The following is a 20393-nucleotide window of genomic DNA, read 5'->3' as shown; positions in this document are numbered from 1 at the left end:
TAGAAATAAAATAAGAGGGATACTCTGAGATCTCATTATGAAGGTCTATGTACACCATACTAAAAAGTTACTTTATTCAATAACTGCCACTATGGTTTTTAAAGCCACAAAGTGATAGGACCAAATTTGCTTTAGAAAAATGATCCTGGTGTCAATGCAAAAGTAGTAAGAACAGGCAATGCAAACACAGAACACACTTAAAAGTTTAGCTGCTAAAGTTTTTGCCTACATTCCAAGTGAGAGGTGTACACAACTCAAAACAAAAACTGAGGAAGCAGTATGTAGCGTGATGTTAGCTTCATATCCTTGGGAAGGATTCCATAACCTTGGATTACTTACTCATTTACTCATCATAAAATACTAATGACATGATAACATGGTAATGATTCTGATGTTGCAGAATAGGCACAGAGAACAGTGCATTAAAGGGATCTAGCACTGAGCCTGATTCTCAATCATTCGGATGCTAAATAATAGAAGCTGTGGTTTTTTATCCACTTTCCAGGTGGCTCAGAGGTAAAGGACCCACCTGTCAATGCAGGAGCCGCAGGAGACACGGACTTGAACCGTAGGTTGGGAAGATCCCCTGGAGAAGAAAATGGCAACCCGTTCTAGTATTCTTGGTTGGGAAATCCCATGGACAGAGGAACCTGGAGGGCTACAGTCCTTAGGCTTGCAGAGAGTTGGACACGGCTGACAACGCACTTGTTGCTTTTAATAGACGGAAGAATATAGAGGATTGAATATTCTATTTTGTTCTATGATTCACCAGATATGGCTTTAATAAATGCCATATTATATTTTGATAAAGCCACAGTGAGCAATATGGTGTGACTTCCACCTATTTCAGACACTAAAGAGCAGGAAAGCTTTAATAAAAAACCAAAGGGGGAGACGGGGAAATTGATGAGGCTCTCCTTTCAACTGCTACTTGGAAGGTAAGAATGTCCGCATTTTACACTTCAGCATGGTTCTTCTGCGGTTATATAAAAATGCTTTACTCTTTTACACATAAGTCTTTGTTCTCTCACTAAATTAAAATATTTAGGTCAGAGCTTGTCTCTAATTCTTTCAGTGTCTATTATCGTAAGGAGTTTAATATACATAAATACCTTTACATTTTCACTAAAAGAAAAACTTTCTCTTCAATAAAATTGTTATATATAAATATTATACATACACATATTTAATAAATACATATATAAAACCTACATCTCTGATGAGGCTTACCTGAATATTCGTTTTTAACTGCTAGAAAATATTGAACTGTTTAAAAGTATTGATTTCCAACCCTTAGCTTAAAATTTACAGTTAGCCTTACAAAAGAATAATAGGTGAATATTAAAAAGCACATAAATTGTTTTAAACATCCTTAAATTTTACAGTAATTTTCCTGTCTTCATCCTATTATATTTCTAATTTCCAAATTATCTTGTTCCTTTTTATTACAATTGCAAATTCAGAGAAGTACAAATAAACACAGAAAAGTGGGCCCCCTACCTTAATGTACTCAGTTAATATATTCGGTAACACATAAGGGAGATTAGAAAACTTCAGTCTGTTTGGAAAGGTACAAAATGAAAAGTGCAAGTCTGTCTGCCAAAGGAATGCCATCCTAAAAAAGAAAAAAAAGCCCAAATTGACACGTACCGGTATTTCACACACACACACACACGGTGATCACACTACACACACTGCAACGCACTTTGCTTTTTTCACATACAGTATTTAGGAATTCTTCGCGCATCCACAATTAAATCTCCTTCACAGCGGAAAACGGCTGCACAGTATTAAGTGAACTTAACTAGAATTAGCTTTAACTGAACATATTTGCCCATGCACAGGTCTCAGTGTATGTAAGTCTAGCTCAGACTTTCACAGATTGAGGATTACGAGATCTCTTTAATCCTATAAATCGTAATACCCCGGCTCTACACCTGATTTGAATTTCAGTCCACTTTGCAAACGCAGTCTCGCGTGAGTCTCCTCCTTCCAGCCTGAAGTCTTGCTCCGCCTCCCTCGATTTCTCTACCCCTCCCACCAGCTTCCTGGGAGGTAGGCTGAACAGTGGTGGGCGGGGCACAGCCGTCCGAGGGCGCAGGCGCGGCCTGTGCGGGCATGCGCGCTACGCGGCTACTGGCGCGTCCCTATCCTGGGTTGAGGTGGCCGGCGCCTGTCTGGGGGCGGGAAGCGAGGCGCTATGGCCGAGGGCAGCGGGGAAGTAGTCGTAGTGCCCGCGGCCGGGTCTGCCAACGGCCTCAATAATGGGGCCGGCGGGACCTCGGCGCAGACCAGCAACCCGCTGTCGCGGAAACTGCGTAAGATCCTGGACACCCGGCTGGACAACGACAAGGTGAGCGGGGCTGGAGGGGCCGAGGGTCGCGCATCCCTGGGAGCCGGGGTTCGGGGGTGGTCGTCTGTCCGGCGCCCTCGCTCCGGTCTTGTCCCCGCCTCGAGGTGGGCACCCCAGGCCCGCCGGACCCCCAGGCTGCGTTGCCGACGTGGGGCAGATGAGAAGGGGAAAGCCGAGGAGACCCTGGAGAAACGAAGAGGTTTCCAGCGTGTTACCTCTATTTATTTAAAAGGGTTTCTCGAAGATTCTGGATCAGGAAGGCAAACGGCGGAAGAGGGGTTCTCCCTGACCCCGACAGGTGTTGGTCAGGCCATAAAGGCATAAAGAAAAAAAAACGTAGAAGTGAGAGTTTTATAGGTAAATGTGTAGGCATCTGACAGTAAGCTATCGATAAGAATTTGTGTGTAAAATATAACATTATACTATGATGAGTAAGAAAGATGGTCCACATTATACTATGAGGACTAAGAAAGGTGGTCTCTAGGACCACCACTTACTAGATATAACCAGCAAACTGGTGCATTCTGGTTTGAGTAAGTCCCTTAACTTCTCTAAGTTGATGTTAAATCTCTAAATTGGAAATACCGCAAGTTACTTTCTCAGTGTTTTTGCGAGGGTTCAATGACAGAAACCGGGTGAAATGCTCAGCACAGCGCTGCAGGAGTTGTTTCTTGTTAATTCTCAATAAATGTTAATTTTATACAGTTTATTAAGGGTTTCAGGTGTCTATTATTGACATGAATCTTCTCTTTTAATACAGCTGCTCTGGTAAATTAGCATTATTTCTTTTTTACTCATGAGAAAAATAAGTTATGGAGAGAGTGTCTGGGTTCATTTGCCCCCTAATCTGTGTGATTTTGTTCATTTAGCATTTACTGACCACTCATTTAGCCTCGACTCCAGGACGTATCAGGGCTGTGTTCCAGAAAAGAAACAGCTTTATTTTATCTATTTTTTGCTATAAATATGTATAGCTAAAGGTATTTTTTCTCTCTTAAATATTAAACTGAATTTAAATAGCCTTACAGTTTGTCATTCCAGCCATTTTTAAAAATTCAAGTATAGTTGATTTGCAGTATAGTGTTAGTTTTAGGTGAGCAACCAAATGTGTCCAGTGTTTTTATGATAGCGTAATCAAAACATGGAAAGTTCAGCCTGTTTGAACATGTATTAGTTGAGGTGTAAGAATTCTGTCTGTAGGATTTAGGGTGCTATTGGACACAATGGGCTTGGTCTTCTGCCCTCTACCCATGTTCTCTTTGCTAAAGAACTCTTTTAGTCTCATAGCTTTTTAAATAGTCAAAAGCATGATGATTCTCTAATTTCTAACCCTGTTCCTGACATCTCTACCAAGCTCCAGTTGTTTACATGACATCTCCAGTTGGATACCTGATCCATATCACACAGACGGCATGGCCAGAATTCTTGATTTTTCTCCAAACTGGTTCTCTTCCCCTGTTAGTAAAGAACCTCACCATTTACCCTTCATGCAAGAAGCATGTAAGTGCTTTTTTTTATTCCTGTTTTCTTTTCCCCCACCTCTCACATCCAGTCCATTACAAATCCTATAGGCTCAATCTTGAAAAATATATTCTAATTTTTTTGGAGTATCTCTTTTTTATCTGCTTAGACCATCTTGGGCTAAGCCACTGGCCACTGTCAAATCTTGCTTGAATTATTTTGGTTCAGAAGTTGTCTCAGAGAAACCTTCCTCTCTTAAGTCTAAGTTTGGCTCCCAGTTACTCAGTTCCCAGCCTAGAAGCTACCATTAGTACTTATTTTTTAGATATAGCCTTCCAGACTTTGTTTATGCAGGCACCAGTAAATATACATGTACTGTACATAGTCCTTTTTTCTTTTTTTTGAACATTTGGTGTTAACAGATGTTTCTGTAACTTTTTGTTTCACTTACCTATATGTTGAAGCTCACGCTATATAAGTACATACAGAATTTCCTCTTCTTTTCAATGGCTGTATCAGTCTCTTTAACCAATCCTTTTTAGATGAACATTAAGGTTCTTTCTAATTTTTGCAATTTCAAACAATCCTGCAATGAATAACCTTGTATATATGTCACGATGCACAAGTAAATATGTCCTTACTGTGTTTCAGAAATAAGTTTGCTGTTCACTAATGTGAAGGTCTTCTGGTATTTTTTGGATGTGTAATGGAAATAAATTCTTGGGAAATGATTTCAGTAAGTTTTTGCCTAAGATTAGAAAGACATTTGAAAATTGGTCCCAATAATATTCTTTTATTACCAATTATGTAGGAGATGTTGGAAGCTCTTAAGGCACTGTCAACCTTTTTTGTTGAAAATAGTTTGCGGACTCGAAGAAATTTACGTGGAGATATCGAACGCAGGAGTTTAGCCATCAATGAAGAGTTTGTAAGCATTTTCAAGGAAGTGAAAGAAGTATGTAAACTCTTTTCATTTAGTATTTATTGAGCGCTTACTGTATGCTTGGCTCTGTGCTGTTTTTTTATGAATATAGTTGATGTGCTTGCTATTTGTGTACCATGTTCAAATAGAAAATTTAACTATTAACAATTCCTTCAGCAGCATCTTTCTTTGGACTGGTGTGATTTCTAAATCCGTAACCTCCACAAATGCTGCTTCTTAGAACGTTGAAACATTTGCTCTGGGAAATTCTTTTACGAATTTTAGCATTTTAAACAGCAACAGAAAACCATTTCTCTGAGTGATTTTCCAGTAGAAATAGTCTTTCATTGAGTACACCTCCCTTGGATAACTTATTTTTCCACTGGAGATTAATAGGGACTAAATAACCTTACTGCATCCTAAATTATGAAATTTTCAGATTAATTAAAATCAGTTACGTCAGCTAATAAATATTCATTATATTTGAGTGAGCAGTCTACTCACCATAGGGTGAAGATGAATTTTATTTATTATGTCATATTTTATTAATTATGTTAAGTTAGACTGATATTACATAGTTAATATTTCTATGTGAGTTGTATGAAAATTTCATACATGGTACCAGCGGGTGCTTAATAAGCACAAGGCTATTTTTTTAAAAGATTTATTATTTCTTTGTTTGTGGCTGCACTGGGTCTTCACTGCTGCACTCGGGCTTTCTCTAGTTGCGATGAGTGGGAGCTACTCTGCATTGCAGTGCACCGGTTCTAGGTGCTCAGGCTTCAGTAGTCGTGGCGCATGAGATTCGTTGTTCTGCTGCATGTGGGATCTTCCCAGACCAGGAATTGAACCCTGTTTCCCCTGCACTGGCAGGCACATTCTTAACCACAGACCACCAGGGAGGTCCAGCATAGACTGTTTTTAACTGTGCAGTAGAATTTCATTGGCTGAAGTCTAATAATCTGGAAGGTTAAAAGGGAAGTTTGGTAGTGTTCATAATACTAGGGAGGGATAGTAGTGATGAGCACATCTAAAGTGTACTCTTGAAACACCATTCCCCACTGAAAAGAAGTACCAAAGCGAGGAAGCCAGAAAAAACCACTGGGAAGTGTCGAAAGGACTGTGGAGCTGAGTTAAGGGGTTTCCCTGGTCAAAGATAGGATGGTTTGAGGATCAGTAAGAATGACTGCAGTGGACTGAAGCTCGTCAAGCATGTTTGTGTCCATGACTGATACTGTATATTTACAAATCCGATTCATTCGGTGTACTGTAGTGCATGCTCAGTCCCTCAGTCGTGTCCCACTCTTTGCAGCCCCATGGACTGTAGCCCGCCAGGCTCCTCTGTCCATGGGATTTTCCAGGCAAGAATACTGGAATGGGTTGTCATTTGCTACAGTAAATAATAGGAATAAGTTATTCTTGAACTAGTTGGCTAGTAATATAGTGCTAGTCTCATTAGATTATACAGTGAGATTTAAGGAGATAGATTAGTTTGCCTGTCTATTTGTACCTGTTTGCTGTTGCTGATATTAATTGCTATTTTGAAATCATTCTTTTATTCACTTCAAAGCTGTTTAGGATAAGCAGGTCAGAAATAGAACTATTACTTATGATTCTATTACACAAAAATAACCTGTCAGTATTTTATTGTGTGGCCCTTGAGGACTTTCCCTATGTTCTTCTGCACACATATACGTGTATTTTTCTGAAAGAAACTGGGGGAGGTGTTGTATGTGTTTTATGAGCCCTTTTTTAGCCTTATATAGACATCTTCCCATAATAACACACACATGTGTGTGCACACACACTATTATCATTGTTAATGGATGCACACATTTCCGTTGTGTGGTTGGAAATGTTTCATACTTGCCATTTGTTTTAGGCAACTCTATGTTGATTATCTCTTACATATATTGTTGCACACTTATTTGATTAATTTCTTAGGATAAATTCTTAGTATTAGAATCTGAATAAACATGTATTCATATTCTTAAAACATTTTCCATCTTCATATTGTCAGACCCTTTCTAAAAAGAAATATGCTAGCTCTTTAAAATATCTTTTCATATTCTAGGTGTTAATCTTTTTAATCATTTTCAGTCTTAAATACAGAATCTTTTGTCATGCTTTGGCAAAAGAATATCATGGAACAAGAATAAGGATTTGGCTAAGAGAAGAGAAATTTCTTTAACTATATCTAATTTTTAAACTATACCTAATGCTTTAACTATATATCTAATGTTACTTTTATCCTTTTCAGGAACTTGAAAGCATACATGAAGATGTTCAAGCAATGAGCAGCTGTTGTCAAGATATGACAAGTCGCCTACAGGTCCGGTATAATGACTGCGTTTTAGCGTAGTTCCTGATCACAGGGTAAACTTTCAGAAATTGCTAGATAAGTCTACAGAATGTGTGGATATCTGATACATCATGCCCTGTAGTAAGTTCGAATGTAAATTTTTTAAAATTATAACTCTCTTTGTGTTTCTTCGGTGATGGTTTACTAATATTGTGCAGTTAACTCCAGAAACCTTTGTATTTTGATCTTGCCAGTATAGAGATAACTGTGTGAAGTTTTAATAAACTTTTGAATTCCATAATATTCCACAAATGCAGCAGAAATAAATTCCTTCATAGAAAGCCTTAGGAATACTTTCAGATTAAAGCTATGCCCAGTGAAGACCCAGCTTAATTATGATTTATACTTACTTTAAAAAATATCTCAGGAAAATGTCTGTAAGTGTAGGGCCATTTATTAAAGCAGTCTAAACTCCTAGTTTGGCTGCAGAGTTAGCATTGATCTACATACTTCTGATTCATTTAATGCCTTTATGTCTCCACCTGTCTCCAACCACTGACTTGTTTCTCCTCTCCTTACTGATTGCCTTATTTTATAATATTGCCCAGTTCAGGTCACTGAGAGAGAATCTCATTGGCTACACTTGTTGCTTTTTTTCAGTTCACCTTATAAATGTTTTCCTAGTCTTTGAAATACCTTTTCATTCCTGATCCTTTCAGCTCTGGTTCAGGGGAGAGAGGATTGCTTAGTATGACTTGGTCAGGAACAGCACTCTGTCTTGTAGGTGGGGCTTTCTCTAATCTTCACCAGAACCCTCGATGAGGGGTATTTTTTGTATATTGAGTATCAGTGACTTATTGAGTATCAGTGATAACTTCATTCAGACATTTCCTGGTGGCTCAGCTCAGCACATCCATAACTGAAGTCGTTTTCCATCCTTAACTGGCCCTGGCAGTGCCTCTGTTTCACTAAAAAGCATCAGGAACTATTAAATTCCATCATGGTGACACCTTTTTCTTTCTTGTAAGCCTTAGCGTTATGTGTGTATTGAGAATTCTCAGTGAGTTCTTCTTTTTTTTAATTTATTTATTTTTCACTGGAGGATAATTACAATATTGTGTTGTTTTCTGCCCGAGTGAGTTCTTAAATGTAATATGTGAGCCTTAAAACATCTGTTTCAGTTTCTTGGGCCTTTTTTATATCTTTGAGTTCTGGAGTGTGATCTCATTTGCTGTTGAACTCCAGTAACTGGCAGTGTTAGTTTTCTGAAGTATAATAAAATTGAAATGTGCTAATATATGTTTATAATTTTAGGCAGCAAAGGAACAGACTCAGGATTTAATAGTAAAAACCACTAAGCTTCAAGCTGAAAGGTAAGCTTTTCTTCATATAATCAATTCTTCATTAATTTGGAGATAACTCAGAAAACTATAAATGACTTCAAAGCAGAGTTAAAATAATCAAAAAAGTGATTCAAAAATGATACAAAATATGAGGTTTTAAGCTATTATCCAAGAGTAAAACAAATACAAACAGTGTTTAGGAGTATTGATAGCTGGGACTGAGATTATCTCTTTTTGGAAGTGATGTGTTGTTTGTTTGCTATATAATTCAAAACTGACTGCTCTTTTAAACAAGCAGTAGATTTTTAAATTGTTTAGTAATTTTATTATCTTTTTTCACAATTGCCTTTTATTTTTAACTTAATGATTATGTGCTCTGCTGCTGTCAAGGCACAGAACTGTTCTGTCAGCACACATCTCTTTCCCATTGGTTCATGGACCATGGTGAGGAAAATTGCACAGTGTGCTGAAGAGATGGTTGGCTTCACAGGGCAGTCGGCTCTAAGGAAAAGCAGGTGCTGAATTTCTAAGCATGTGCCTTGAGCATCAGATTAGCATGTTTTTAGTATCACAACAAATCTTTGGAAAGAGAAATTTCCTTGCAGTTAGAGACCCACCTGTGAATTTTTCTCCAATGTTTTTGTTGGCTGGCGTGAGAACAAGTGTGGATTCAATTGAAAGTTATGTCTAAAACCAAGAGGGTAAGAGATCACCAATCCTGTGTACAAAGTTTATTCACACCCTTTCTGCTGCTGCTGCTAAGTCGCTTCAGTCATGTCTGACTCTGTGCGACCCCATAGACAGCAGCCGACCAGGCTGCCCCGTCCCTGGGATTCTCCAGGCAAGAACACTGGAGTGGGTTGCCATTTCCTTCTCCAATGCATGAAAGTGAAAAGTGAAAGTGAAGTCGCTCAGTCGTGTCCGACTCTTCGCGACCCCATGGACTGCAGCCCACCAGGCTCCTCCATCCGTGGTATTTTCCAGGCAAGAGTACTGGAGTGGGTTGCCATTTTCTTCTCCTGGCCTGAGTTAAAGGAGATAAGTCCTGGGTGTTCATTGGAAGGACTGATGCTGAAGCTGAAACTCCAATACTTTGGCCACCTGATGCGAAGAGTTGATTCATTGGAAAAGACCCTGATGCTGGGAGGAATTGGGGGCGGGAGGAGAAGGGGACGACAGAGGATGAGATGGCTGGATGGTATCACTGACTCGATGGGCATGAGTTCGAGTAAACTCCGGGAGCTGGTAATGGACAGGGAGGCCTGAAGTGCTGCGATTCATGGGGTCGCAAAGAGTTGGACACGACTGAGCGACTGAACTGAACTGAACTTGCCATCTTTAGTATGTAGTACAGTCTCTTATAACTAATTGTTGGTTTGATTGAGTCTCTTTCCTGCGAAGCTTAGCTCCTTGAGAACAGTGACAGCCTCTTTTTCTCTTTTAATGTCTCAGTGCAAAACACATTGTAGATTCAGTAAGTGATTTTGAGTGAATAAATATGAACTTTGTTTTTTAATATTGGTGAAATCACTATTTTATTTTTCTGGTCTCTGGAAAAGGCCCATCAGCCAGATTTCTCTATGGTGAATGTTAATGTTTTTCTTTGAGGTGTAGTATGTTACAGTGGAAAGGATGTAGACCTTGAAGAGCTGAATTCTAATATAAATCTTAGGTAAGAGCTCATTAGATTTTTACTCTTATATATGAGTCATTTGTTAACTACCTCAGGCTCAGTTATCACATCTGAAAAAAAGGACTAATAAGTTACATTGAAGGGTTGTTATGATGAATACGTGATTTATATTGAGTCCTGAACACACTGCCTGACATACCTCAAGGAGTACTACCTTCCATATCCCTCTCCGCTTTTTAGACAGAGGTGTATGGTACATCTTGTTTCTTCATTGGCTTTGGCAACTGGAAACAGAAGCTATTCTGCACTTAATTAGATAGTTTTCCTCAGCTGTGTTGTTTATGTTCTCATTCTTTCTTATTTTTTAATAGTTTTAATTTTGATTGTGTTATTTGCTATAAAGTACTTACTGTAAGTTTACATAAAAATATAAAAGCAATTTATTTTGCCCAGATATACATGTAAAAATCCAGAGCATGTGTGATACATATTCTTTCATTGCTCTGTAAAAGGTTAGGAGAAGGCAGGCAAAAATCACATTTTTCTTCTTCTCCTTTCATTTATGTGTGTAAAACTTGAAGAAAATTACAATCAGATGTAACTTTACCACCTAGACATAGCTACTGTTAACAATGTGGTATATTTTCTTTCAGTATGTGTGCATACTGAGTTAACAGCTAACCCTTGAACAACACAGGTTTGAACTGCACAGGTCCACTTTATATATATATATATATATATATATATATATATATAATTTTTTTTTTTTTTTTTTTTTTTTGGTAGTCCTACACAGTCCACAGTGGGTTGGATCTTCTACCCCAGAGGGCTGGCTGTAACATTATATGCAGATTTTCCTCTGTACAGGGTAGGGTAGGAGTCCCTGACCCACACATTATTCAGGGGTCAACCGTACTAGATTCAGTTAAAACATAGTGAAACAGTAAACTAAAGAGATTAATTTTCCTTTGTGCCTGGTAAATTGACTGAAGATAGATCCAAAAGAAACTCCCAAAAGATTTTCATTGAAACGGTTAATTTGTATAGTCTCAAGGAATTTTATTAAGTGTTATAAGTAATTTAAATCCTGTGTGATAATGATTTGAGCTTCTAAAAGTATAAAACAAAACATGTTAAGGTAACTTGTAGATATCAGCACTTAATAAGTTAATTAAGGACATAGGTTTTTAAATCTGTATAGATTTAAGTAGGTGATTTGCATTGTCATTTGAGAAAAATAGAGCATACTGCCACCTGGAGGACTTTCTTTTTTTAGCTCTTGTCATTCGGCAGGAGCATTTGACATTGTGAACTTAAACCTGGAAACAAACAAAACAAAGATGGTGTGCATTGTTCTGTCTGTTTAGGTAGTGTTAATGATTATTTTTGTTCAGTTTCATTTGAATATTTTGAAATTGGAGAATATTACTGTCCTGTGAATACTACTAGTGAAACACTTTAATTTTATTTGTATATCTTCACATCTAAAATCTAGAAGGCAGGAATGTTGAATTTCTGTTCTTGTGGTTTGTATTCCCGACTTGCCTTTAGATTGTGACCTAACTCAGTCGTGCAGGTCCCTGCAGGTTGAATTGCAGACTCAAGTGTGCTTTTTCCTAATTGTCAGCTAGTCTAAGTTGACTGCACTCAGATAATATAATTTGAAAAGATTTTTTTTGTTTGTTATGATAATGTTCAGAAAAAGTGGGGAAGACAAAATGAAGGAGTGATTTTTTTTTTTTTTGATTAATGAAGAATTACTAGATGAGTTCTTGACTTCAGTTTCTAACCTAAAGTAAATAATAGGCTTGATTTTTGATTTGTTGTGTACTTCATGTACAAGCTTCAAAGGCTTAGAACTTTTAGGGACTGAGAAGAAATTAATTGACTTATGTCTCTCTTACAACTTTGTTACCTTAAGGTGAACTATTCACATACATATAAGTGGCTAAGGATTTGTATTCCCTGTACCATTCACGAACTTATTTCTCCTTTTACATAAAGGTTAGTTCATCATTTTACTGTGGCCTCTTACCGTGCCCTCTGCAGAGGTAGGACAATGTCAGCTAATTGTATCACTTATATGCTTGATGAGCTGCTAATATTTGAGGCAGAAATGAGGCTTCTGAAGATAATGAGACAGTTTCATGTCTTTGTCTTAAAAGTTATATGAGAGATGTAACTTGTTTTAAAGCTGTGTAAAATGCGTAATGTGCTTGATTTTCTGTTGCCTTTTTAAAAATATTACAGTCAAAGATTAGAAATAAGAGCACAAGTGGCAGATGCCTTCTTATCCAAGTTCCAGCTGACTTCTGACGAAATGAGTCTTCTCCGAGGCACAAGAGAAGGACCCATCACTGAGGTACTTTGCTTTCTGTTGAAATCACTTAAAAGAACAGCAGTTACAGAGGTTATAGAGAAATCACTCTTTTTTTTTTTTTTTTTCAAATCCACTTTTATTTTCCTTTTTCCTCCTCACATTTTTTTTTTTTTTTTTTTTTTCAAATCCACTTTTATTTTCCTTTTTCCTCCTCACATTTTTTTTTTTTTTTTTTTTTTCAAATCCACTTTTCACTCTTTTTTAAGAGTGATTTATTTTACCACCTAAAAACATTTTTTGTTGGGAGGTGGGAGGGGGGACCGGGATGGGGAATACATGTAAATCCATGGCTAATTCATTTCAATGTATGACAAAAACCACTGCAATGTTGTAAAGTAATTAGCCTCCAACTAATAAAAATAAATGGAAAAAAAAAATGTTTTTAAGCTTAGCAATATAAGGTACAGATTTTAATTACCTATTTTTTTCAAAGCAGTATGTGTACTTTTTTGTTTTTTAGGAGTCAGAGTACAGTAAGGCTTACAAGGAAAGCCTACATTCACCTCATCATTCCACTCCTTTCCATCTCTAAGTCCTTTGGCAACCATTTTCAATCTTGTTAATTGCTTCTTTTGTAGAGTCTGTATTCTGGACCTCTGGCGAAAGGAGTATGCTTTGGATATCGATGTTAACTATTTTCTATGGATTTCCTACCATGAGCTAAGAGTAATTAGCCTCTCCTCCGTGGCTCCTTCCCCTCCACACATACATGTTCTCTTTTCTTCTGCCTCACAGTACAGTTATATGGCATGTTCTGTTTACATTGCAGTGATGTTGCAATGATTACATGTTCTTTCTTTCACAACTTTTGGTCTTTCCTGAGATTAGAAACTCCTTACCTTTTCATCTGATCCTTTTCTGAACCCATGCCATTCTTTCCAAACCTTCGAGCTGTAAAGCCTCTCAAAACGCTAAACAACAAGGAAAAGTATCATTCCTCTTTTTTTCCCCTTGAAGATACTCAGTTTTTCTTGAGCAGAATCTTTCAGTGTCCTAGCTGGGAGGAACTGCAACCCTGTGCCTGGGCTCTGAGAGCAGGAAGAGTTCCTGAGGAGGGCCAGGGTGGGGGGCTTACTGAGTGACACTTGATAGATGTCACTGTTATCTTACTGCCTAGGCTGGGATGGAACCTCCCTTGAGTGTAGGGTGTTAAGTAGGTGAGAGAATTGTAGGTGCTTTACCTACTGGTATTTATTGCCCTTATAGTTTGAGGAACTTTGTGCATTTTAGATATGTGACATTGCACCTCCCCCCCCACCCCCCACCCCCCACCCCGCCTCAGCAGAAATAATTAACAGTATTAGGGATTTTAAAACATTAAAAAAATTTTTTTATTCATCAAAGAAAAATAACTCACCAGCTACTTTTCATGGTTGGAACACTGTTTGTGGCTATGTTGAAACTAAGGCTCCAGTACCTTTTTATAGAGGGAAAAAAAGCTGGGAGTTTAGCATCAGTCAGTTCATGTATGTTTATGCATCCAACTTTGCATTTCACTCCTGGATGAGGGGGCAAGAAAGGGTATATGATAGACTCATAAACCATCATCTCCTGTGATGATGGAGCCATGCTGAGTTTTCTACGTCATAAGATATGTAATACATAGCATGTTTTTCTTTATGTTATAATCTTCAGGTTTACATTACTCTTTCACAAAACTGTATAATTCTTGAAGACAGATTTTGTCTCTATAAACTTTATCTCCACATTTTAGTACACTATTTGGCATATAGTAGACACCTAATTAATATATATTTTAAAATGTGAATAATGGGCTTCCCTTGTGGCTCAGCTCATAAAGAATTCACCTGCAATGTGGGAGACCTGGGTTTGATCCCTGGGTTGGGAAAAGCCCCTGGAGAAGGGAAAGTCTACCCACTCCAGTATTCTGGCCCAGAGAATTTCATGAACTGTATAGTCCATGGGGTCGCAAAGAGTCGGACACGACTGAGCAACTTTCACTTCACTAAATATCTATTATACATTTTATAAAAATTTAGAGAAAGTTGAAATTAGTATAAAGAAGACTTCATTAGAGTAGGTAGAATAATTTATTTTTCCTTTGTCAAGATATTTCAATTTAGAGTAATACAGTTTTACCTGAAAACATGGAAACTTTAAAGTTACATTCTTAATTTTAAAGGATTTTTTCAAGGCACTGGGAAGAGTAAAACAGATTCATAATGATGTTAAAGTTCTCTTGCGTACAAACCAACAAACAGCAGGGTGAGTAGCCTTTTCAGTTCATGACTGTGTTGCCTCTTGTATTTCCAAAATTTTAAAGATTTTCTAGGTTCTTAAAGTGTATGACATTATGTGAAATAAGAGTTTAATCTTTATGCGCCTTTGGATAAAGAGGAAGTTATACCCTGATGTTTAGCATAAAACAGCAGTTGAGTGTCTAAGTGATGGTATTAAAACTTGGCAACATTTATTTAATTATTAAAAAATTACTAAAAAGTTACTCCACAAAATGATAAAAAGTTAATAGGCTATAACCAAATCATTCTGTAATTAAAATAATTGCATTCTTAGATTTAGCTATTGGCTAAAAGTTTAAAAAAATTATAATCTTTAATTTTTTTAGTTTGGAAATTATGGAGCAAATGGCCTTGCTTCAGGAAACATCTTATGAAAGACTTTACCGGTGGGCTCAAAGTAAGTGGTTTCTTTGATGAAGTCTAGATTCATGAATGCTTGATTTTATTTCACTTAGTATTTATTTAATAACATATTTTGATCTTAGTAATAAAATATTTGAACATACTGTCTTTGTATTTGCCCCTTAAGTAACTGCTATCATTTGGGTACTATATATGATTAAGGATGGGAATGAAAAAATAACAAAGTCAGTATTTGTGCCCCAGATTATCTTAAGGTTGATTAGACATCCCTGTTGTTAATATAACCATTATGGTGAATGAATTTTCTGTTGCTGCTGTAACAAATTTGTCTCAATCTTAATGGCTTAAAACAAAACATAAATGTATCATTTTATAGTTCTGTAGTCAGAAGTCACCAAGCTAAAATGAGAAGATGCGCACTTGTTTCTGGAGACTTTAGGGAATAACCTGTCGCCTGCTCGCTCACTCTGCTGGCGTAATTCAGTTCTCTGAGCCTGAGGACTGAGCTCTGAGTTTCCTTGCCGGCTGTCCCCGAGGGTTTTCCCAGCTTCTAGGGGCCACTGGCATTGGCTTGTGGCCCCTTCCTCCATTGCTGACGCCAGCAATGGTGGACGGAGTCGCTTTCTCGCTTTGAATCTCTCCTGCCTCTTCTTCCATCTCATATCTCTGATTGACTTTTCTCCTAGCCTCTTCCACTTTTAGGACCTAGATGATTACCTTGGACCCTCTTAAGTGATCTGGGAAAATGTCCCTCTTTAAGCTCCATCCTCTTAATTCCATCTACAGAGCCCCTTTTGCTTCATAAAATAACATATTCACAGGTTTCAGTGATGAGGGATCTTGGGAGGACCATTATTTTGCCTACCACAAGTGGTTCTATGTATTTAGTTGTGTTTTAAAATGTTTCAATAGAGTGTTGGTAGAATTACCTGTTAAAAACAAAGGAACATGAGGTCTTCACCTAGCAAAGGTCGGGAATTTCTGAACATGTCCTGTTTTTTGAACAGAGTAGACATTCAATCAGTATTTTGTCAATAGAATAGTAAACTTAATTTTACTAGTATGTATTAGTTATCCGTATAAACATTCTAGCAGACTGCTTAAAGATTGCCCCTGGGGTAAAGAACTGGTGATGGATATTTAGTATTCCCTTCCCTTCTTTTCATTGCTGTGTGTATAGCAGTTATTTAATGCGTATTTGTTCATTGATTGGTTTCTTCAGAACTCTGGTTTCTTATAATAATACGTTTTATACTACATAGCAGATGTGGTCTACTGAAGTTAGATATTTAAGCTTGAATGTTAAGTTTGGCAGCATTAACTCGTTTTTTATTAGTATGTTCTCTAGGCTTTTCCAAGCATTTTTTAAATGCAGTATTTAGACTCTGGTTGTACAATGGACATAATTAAGGCCTAATTGTATTTTAACAAGTGTTACAGTGTTAAGCCTTTTTCAGGTGAATGCAGAACACTGACACAAGAATCATGTGACATATCTCCAGTACTAACTCAGGCGATGGAAGCCCTGCAGGACAGACCTGTCTTATATAAGTGAGTGACTTTTTCCTAATTAATAAAAAAGCAAACCTACTTTTTCTTTGGTAATTTATATACAATAGTTTGAGTGATATAATAATTTACGGTGATATTTTTATCTCATCTGGGTACCATTGGAGCATCAGCCTAATTCTATATTACATGCTGTAAAATGCAACACAGATATGAAAACCAAGATGTCTCAATATCTAGACTACCTCTTATTCATGCAGAGGTTAAGGTCTTTGCTACATTAAAGTCTTTGCTGCATTATGCTATCTCGTTAATTACTTTGAAATTGTATATAACTAAAACTCCTATATTAACACTGCCCTGGAGGGATAGAGATCAAATAGAGTAATAAATAATAATTACCCAGAGATGAAAAAAGAAGATTTAAAATTAGAATTCCATTAGTAGGATTCCAGAAAAGAAAGAGTTCAGGTTTTTAATCCTGTAAGTTACGGCAGCCAGGTGCTATGTGATAATGCTTTGGAAAAGAACTTCACACATTATTAACTTACATATTTTTTATTTTTCTGTGTTTTAGTTTTCTTTTACTTTTCAAGTCCCTTTTTGTCTTCAGTCTTTAAACTTTTTAGTTTGTATTGGGGTATAGCCAATGAACAATGTTGTGTTAATTTCAAGTGAACAGGGGAGGGACTCGGCCATACATATACATGTGTCCGTTCTCCCCTAGACCTCCCTCTCATCCAGGTTTGCATATAACATTGAGTAGAGTTCCATGTGCTGTATAGTAGGTCCTTGTTGGTTATTTGTTTTGAATATAGCAATGAGTTCATGACCTTCTCAAACTCCCTAACTACCCCTTTTCCCCTCATCAACCACAAGTTCATTTTCTAAGTCTGTGCATCTTTTTGTTTTGTAAGTGAGTTCATCTGTTATCATTTCTTTCTACATTCCACGTATAAAGATTGTCATATGATATTTCTCCTTCTCTATCTGAGTTACTTCACTCAGTATGACACTCTTTAGGTCCATTCATGTTGCTGCAAACGGCATTATTTCATTCTTTCAATGGCTGAGTAATATTCCATTGTATATATGTACCACACCTTTCTCATCCATTCCTTCAAATCCTTTTTCATTTTTAATGTCTGGGAAATGTCCAGACATATTTCATATTTCATTTTTGAAAATGGGAAGACCAAGTAGGGAGTTCAAATTCAGGAAACAGAAAGCCAGAGAACTCGTGCATTCAGTCCTGCTCTGAGTCATGTCTTTTATATGCTTCTATATTTTTAGAAGATTTCCTTCTTACTCTGTTTTCTGATTAGAACATTACTTGTCCTGTAATAAGATTGTAGAACACAAATGCTGGGACTTGACAGATACCTAGAATAATCACACCCCAGTGCTCCTTACTGAGTACTCACTATATGTTAAGCACAGTTCTAAGTGTGGCAGGCTTACCGTCAATAAAACATTGCCTTCAACTTGCTTTACTTTATGGAACCAGACGTAAACAAATCCACTGTAATGTATACATTAATTGCTTTTCTAAAAGTCAAGTCTCAAGTGCTTTGTGGCTCGAGTAGTCTGGTGGGGAAAGGGGTGTACATTAGAGAACGTTTCCTCCAGGAAGTAGGTATAAAATGAGTTCTGAAGGTTGACAAGCATTTTCCAAGATGAAAAGGGAGGAGAGAACGTCTCGGATTGAGGGGACAGCAGGTGCTAGTGCATGGGTTGAGGAGGAACATGTGCTTTTAGGAACTCGCAGAAACTGGTTGCTGGGTTAGTAGCAGGAGCTGGATCACAATAGATCTCCATGTTGTGTGGGTTCCTGGGATAAGCTGATGCTCATTATTGACCATCAGCTAGCAGATCTTATCATCTTCGAAATTTCTTTCCCAGTTTTTTCACTGTAGGGTATTGGTGTTTGATTATAATTATAGTACCTGAAACATTTGGTGCTTGTTTAATAATGTGTAACAGTGTCCATAGATTCATATTTGTTCACAAGGTTAATTGTTTTTTAAAAAGTCTTTCATGTATTTTGGGCCTCTGAAAAGGTCAGCTGACTTCTACCATATAAATGTATTTTTTCTAAGTTTTGATTCTTGGTCAACACTTGGAAAGGAGCAGTATCACATAATGGTTTAAATGGTGGGCTCTGAGTTAGGCTGTTATTATTTTTAGATTTTAGATTTTCTTGATGAACCCACCTACCTTTATAGGCTTTGGTTTCCTTGAGCTGTGAAATGAGGATAAAAATAGTGCCTCTCTTGCTGGGTTGTTGTGAAGATTAAAATTGGAATGTTCCCATAAGGTGTGGAGCATCATGCTTTACTCATCTCAAAGCATTGAGTATTATTTTTATTTTGAAAGGAGATAAAGTGGAAAATTCTCAGCTAAAGAGAAGTGTATTTGAAGCCTGCCTGACAGCAAGGCAAAATGCCTGAGAGACAATAGAACTAAAATAGGCAAAGAAGATGTATCCTCACAGAACACACGGGATGGGGCCATAGTGCCATGTGGATGGTTAAACACTTGGATGTTGAATGTGGAAGAAAGAGACTTCTAGTGCCAGTTATGTACCATAAGATAACATTGAAAAAAGAGAAAATTGGCCTTTCATCTTAAGTAATCACCTGTTTTCAAAGTGGTGGTTTCTTTATATTTAGGGAAAAACTTTATGATGTATTATGTTAACCACCAGATGGCACTATATGAACTTGATTTAAGTAAAGTAGAGACGCTTCATGGTTCATTCAGTTCAGTTCAGTTCAATCGCTCAGTCGTGTCCAACTCTTTGCGACCCCATGGATCACAGCACGCCAGGCCTCCCTGTCCATCACCAATATTGGGTCTCAAATGTATAGGTATCACATTTAAGAAAACGTCAATTATTGAAGTCTTTGGGGAAAATTGTCATACTCAGGTTTTGTTAGGTCTTATATAACTGGAATGTTAATAATGCATTATTAACTTTTAATACATCAAGTACAGAAATGTTTTCAAAAAGAAATTTACTGCAAGTAGAAATGGACAAGTTGATATTGTTTTCTTTCCACTGGTAAACCTTCAACATGTCAATTATTAAAGGATATAGTAATACGTACAATGCTGATTCTTTTTCATTCTTTGTTGCATTTCTTAGAGAGTCTTTTACATTATTCTTTTATCTTTTAATTTTTTTGGGCAAAATTTTTTCATTTTATTTGCTTTTTGACCAGAATTTTTCCTTTTCTACTATGGATAAACATAAAAACTGGGGATTTTGATTTTTTATTTTAACTAGAGTCATTTTAGAATAGTTACATAATTTTAACATTTCACTTTTGTAAAGCTACATTTTCAGTTTTTGACCTGTGTTGGAAAAGAATCTCTTTTTGGTCAAGGAAGTTTTCTTCTGTCTCTGGGAAAAGAGATTTCATGTCTTCAGATATCACTGAAGGTTCATTTTAGCTCATGCCCTTCTTGCTTCAAATTTTATCTATTGCAGGAAAATTAGCATTAATATTAATGTTTGTTTAAATTTTATAGTAAAAAGATTAGATTCTAGTGTTTTTCAGACTTTTAAAATTGCCCCTCCCCACATTTAAAATGCCCGTGGATTCACTGGCTTCTGATAAAACCTGTGGTCACAGTGAATAGTCCTAGAAACAGAAATTACATTGTTTCTGTTTGTTTTGCAGTCATTTGGGTCCCTAGGGGAAGATTAGTTTTACATATTTAAAAAGTTTATGAATTTTGTGCTGTCATAAATCTGATCACAAGTCACTTCATAGAACTGATGGTCTTTAAAGGAAGGCATTCTGTACCCTAAGCATTTATATTTTTAAGAGCATGAGGGAAGAAATAGAAATAAGCACCTT

The 20393-nt window shown here is 37.0% G+C and overlaps 1 protein-coding gene across 4 annotated transcripts in view; it reads left to right on the top strand.

Annotated features, from left to right (window-relative positions):
* The first annotated feature begins 2106 nt into the window (after positions 1 to 2106).
* The window catches only part of COG6 (component of oligomeric golgi complex 6), a 51851-nt gene continuing 33564 nt past the window's right edge, over positions 2107 to 20393 (top strand). Inside the window, exons 1-9 of one of the 4 annotated variants that reach the window (XM_070471308.1) lie at positions 2276 to 2353; positions 3708 to 3853; positions 4626 to 4769; positions 6997 to 7068; positions 8353 to 8411; positions 12265 to 12376; positions 14538 to 14620; positions 14982 to 15052; positions 16476 to 16569. In XM_070471308.1, coding sequence (XP_070327409.1) covers positions 3722 to 3853; positions 4626 to 4769; positions 6997 to 7068; positions 8353 to 8411; positions 12265 to 12376; positions 14538 to 14620; positions 14982 to 15052; positions 16476 to 16569 — 767 coding nt within the window. In that variant the 5' untranslated portion in view covers positions 2276 to 2353; positions 3708 to 3721. Of the gene's footprint in view, positions 2354 to 3707; positions 3854 to 4625; positions 4770 to 6996; positions 7069 to 8352; positions 8412 to 12264; positions 12377 to 14537; positions 14621 to 14981; positions 15053 to 16475; positions 16570 to 20393 lie in introns of all 4 variants that reach the window. The other 3 variants (XM_020877170.2, XM_070471309.1, XM_020877167.2) reach the window with 3 other exon arrangements.

The sequence above is a fragment of the Odocoileus virginianus genome, chromosome 8, assembly GCF_023699985.2.
Source record: "Odocoileus virginianus isolate 20LAN1187 ecotype Illinois chromosome 8, Ovbor_1.2, whole genome shotgun sequence".
NCBI classification, from domain to species: domain Eukaryota; kingdom Metazoa; phylum Chordata; class Mammalia; order Artiodactyla; family Cervidae; genus Odocoileus; species Odocoileus virginianus.
The sequence above is the reverse complement of the archived record's forward strand: the minus strand, read 5'-3'. Positions and strand labels throughout refer to the sequence as shown.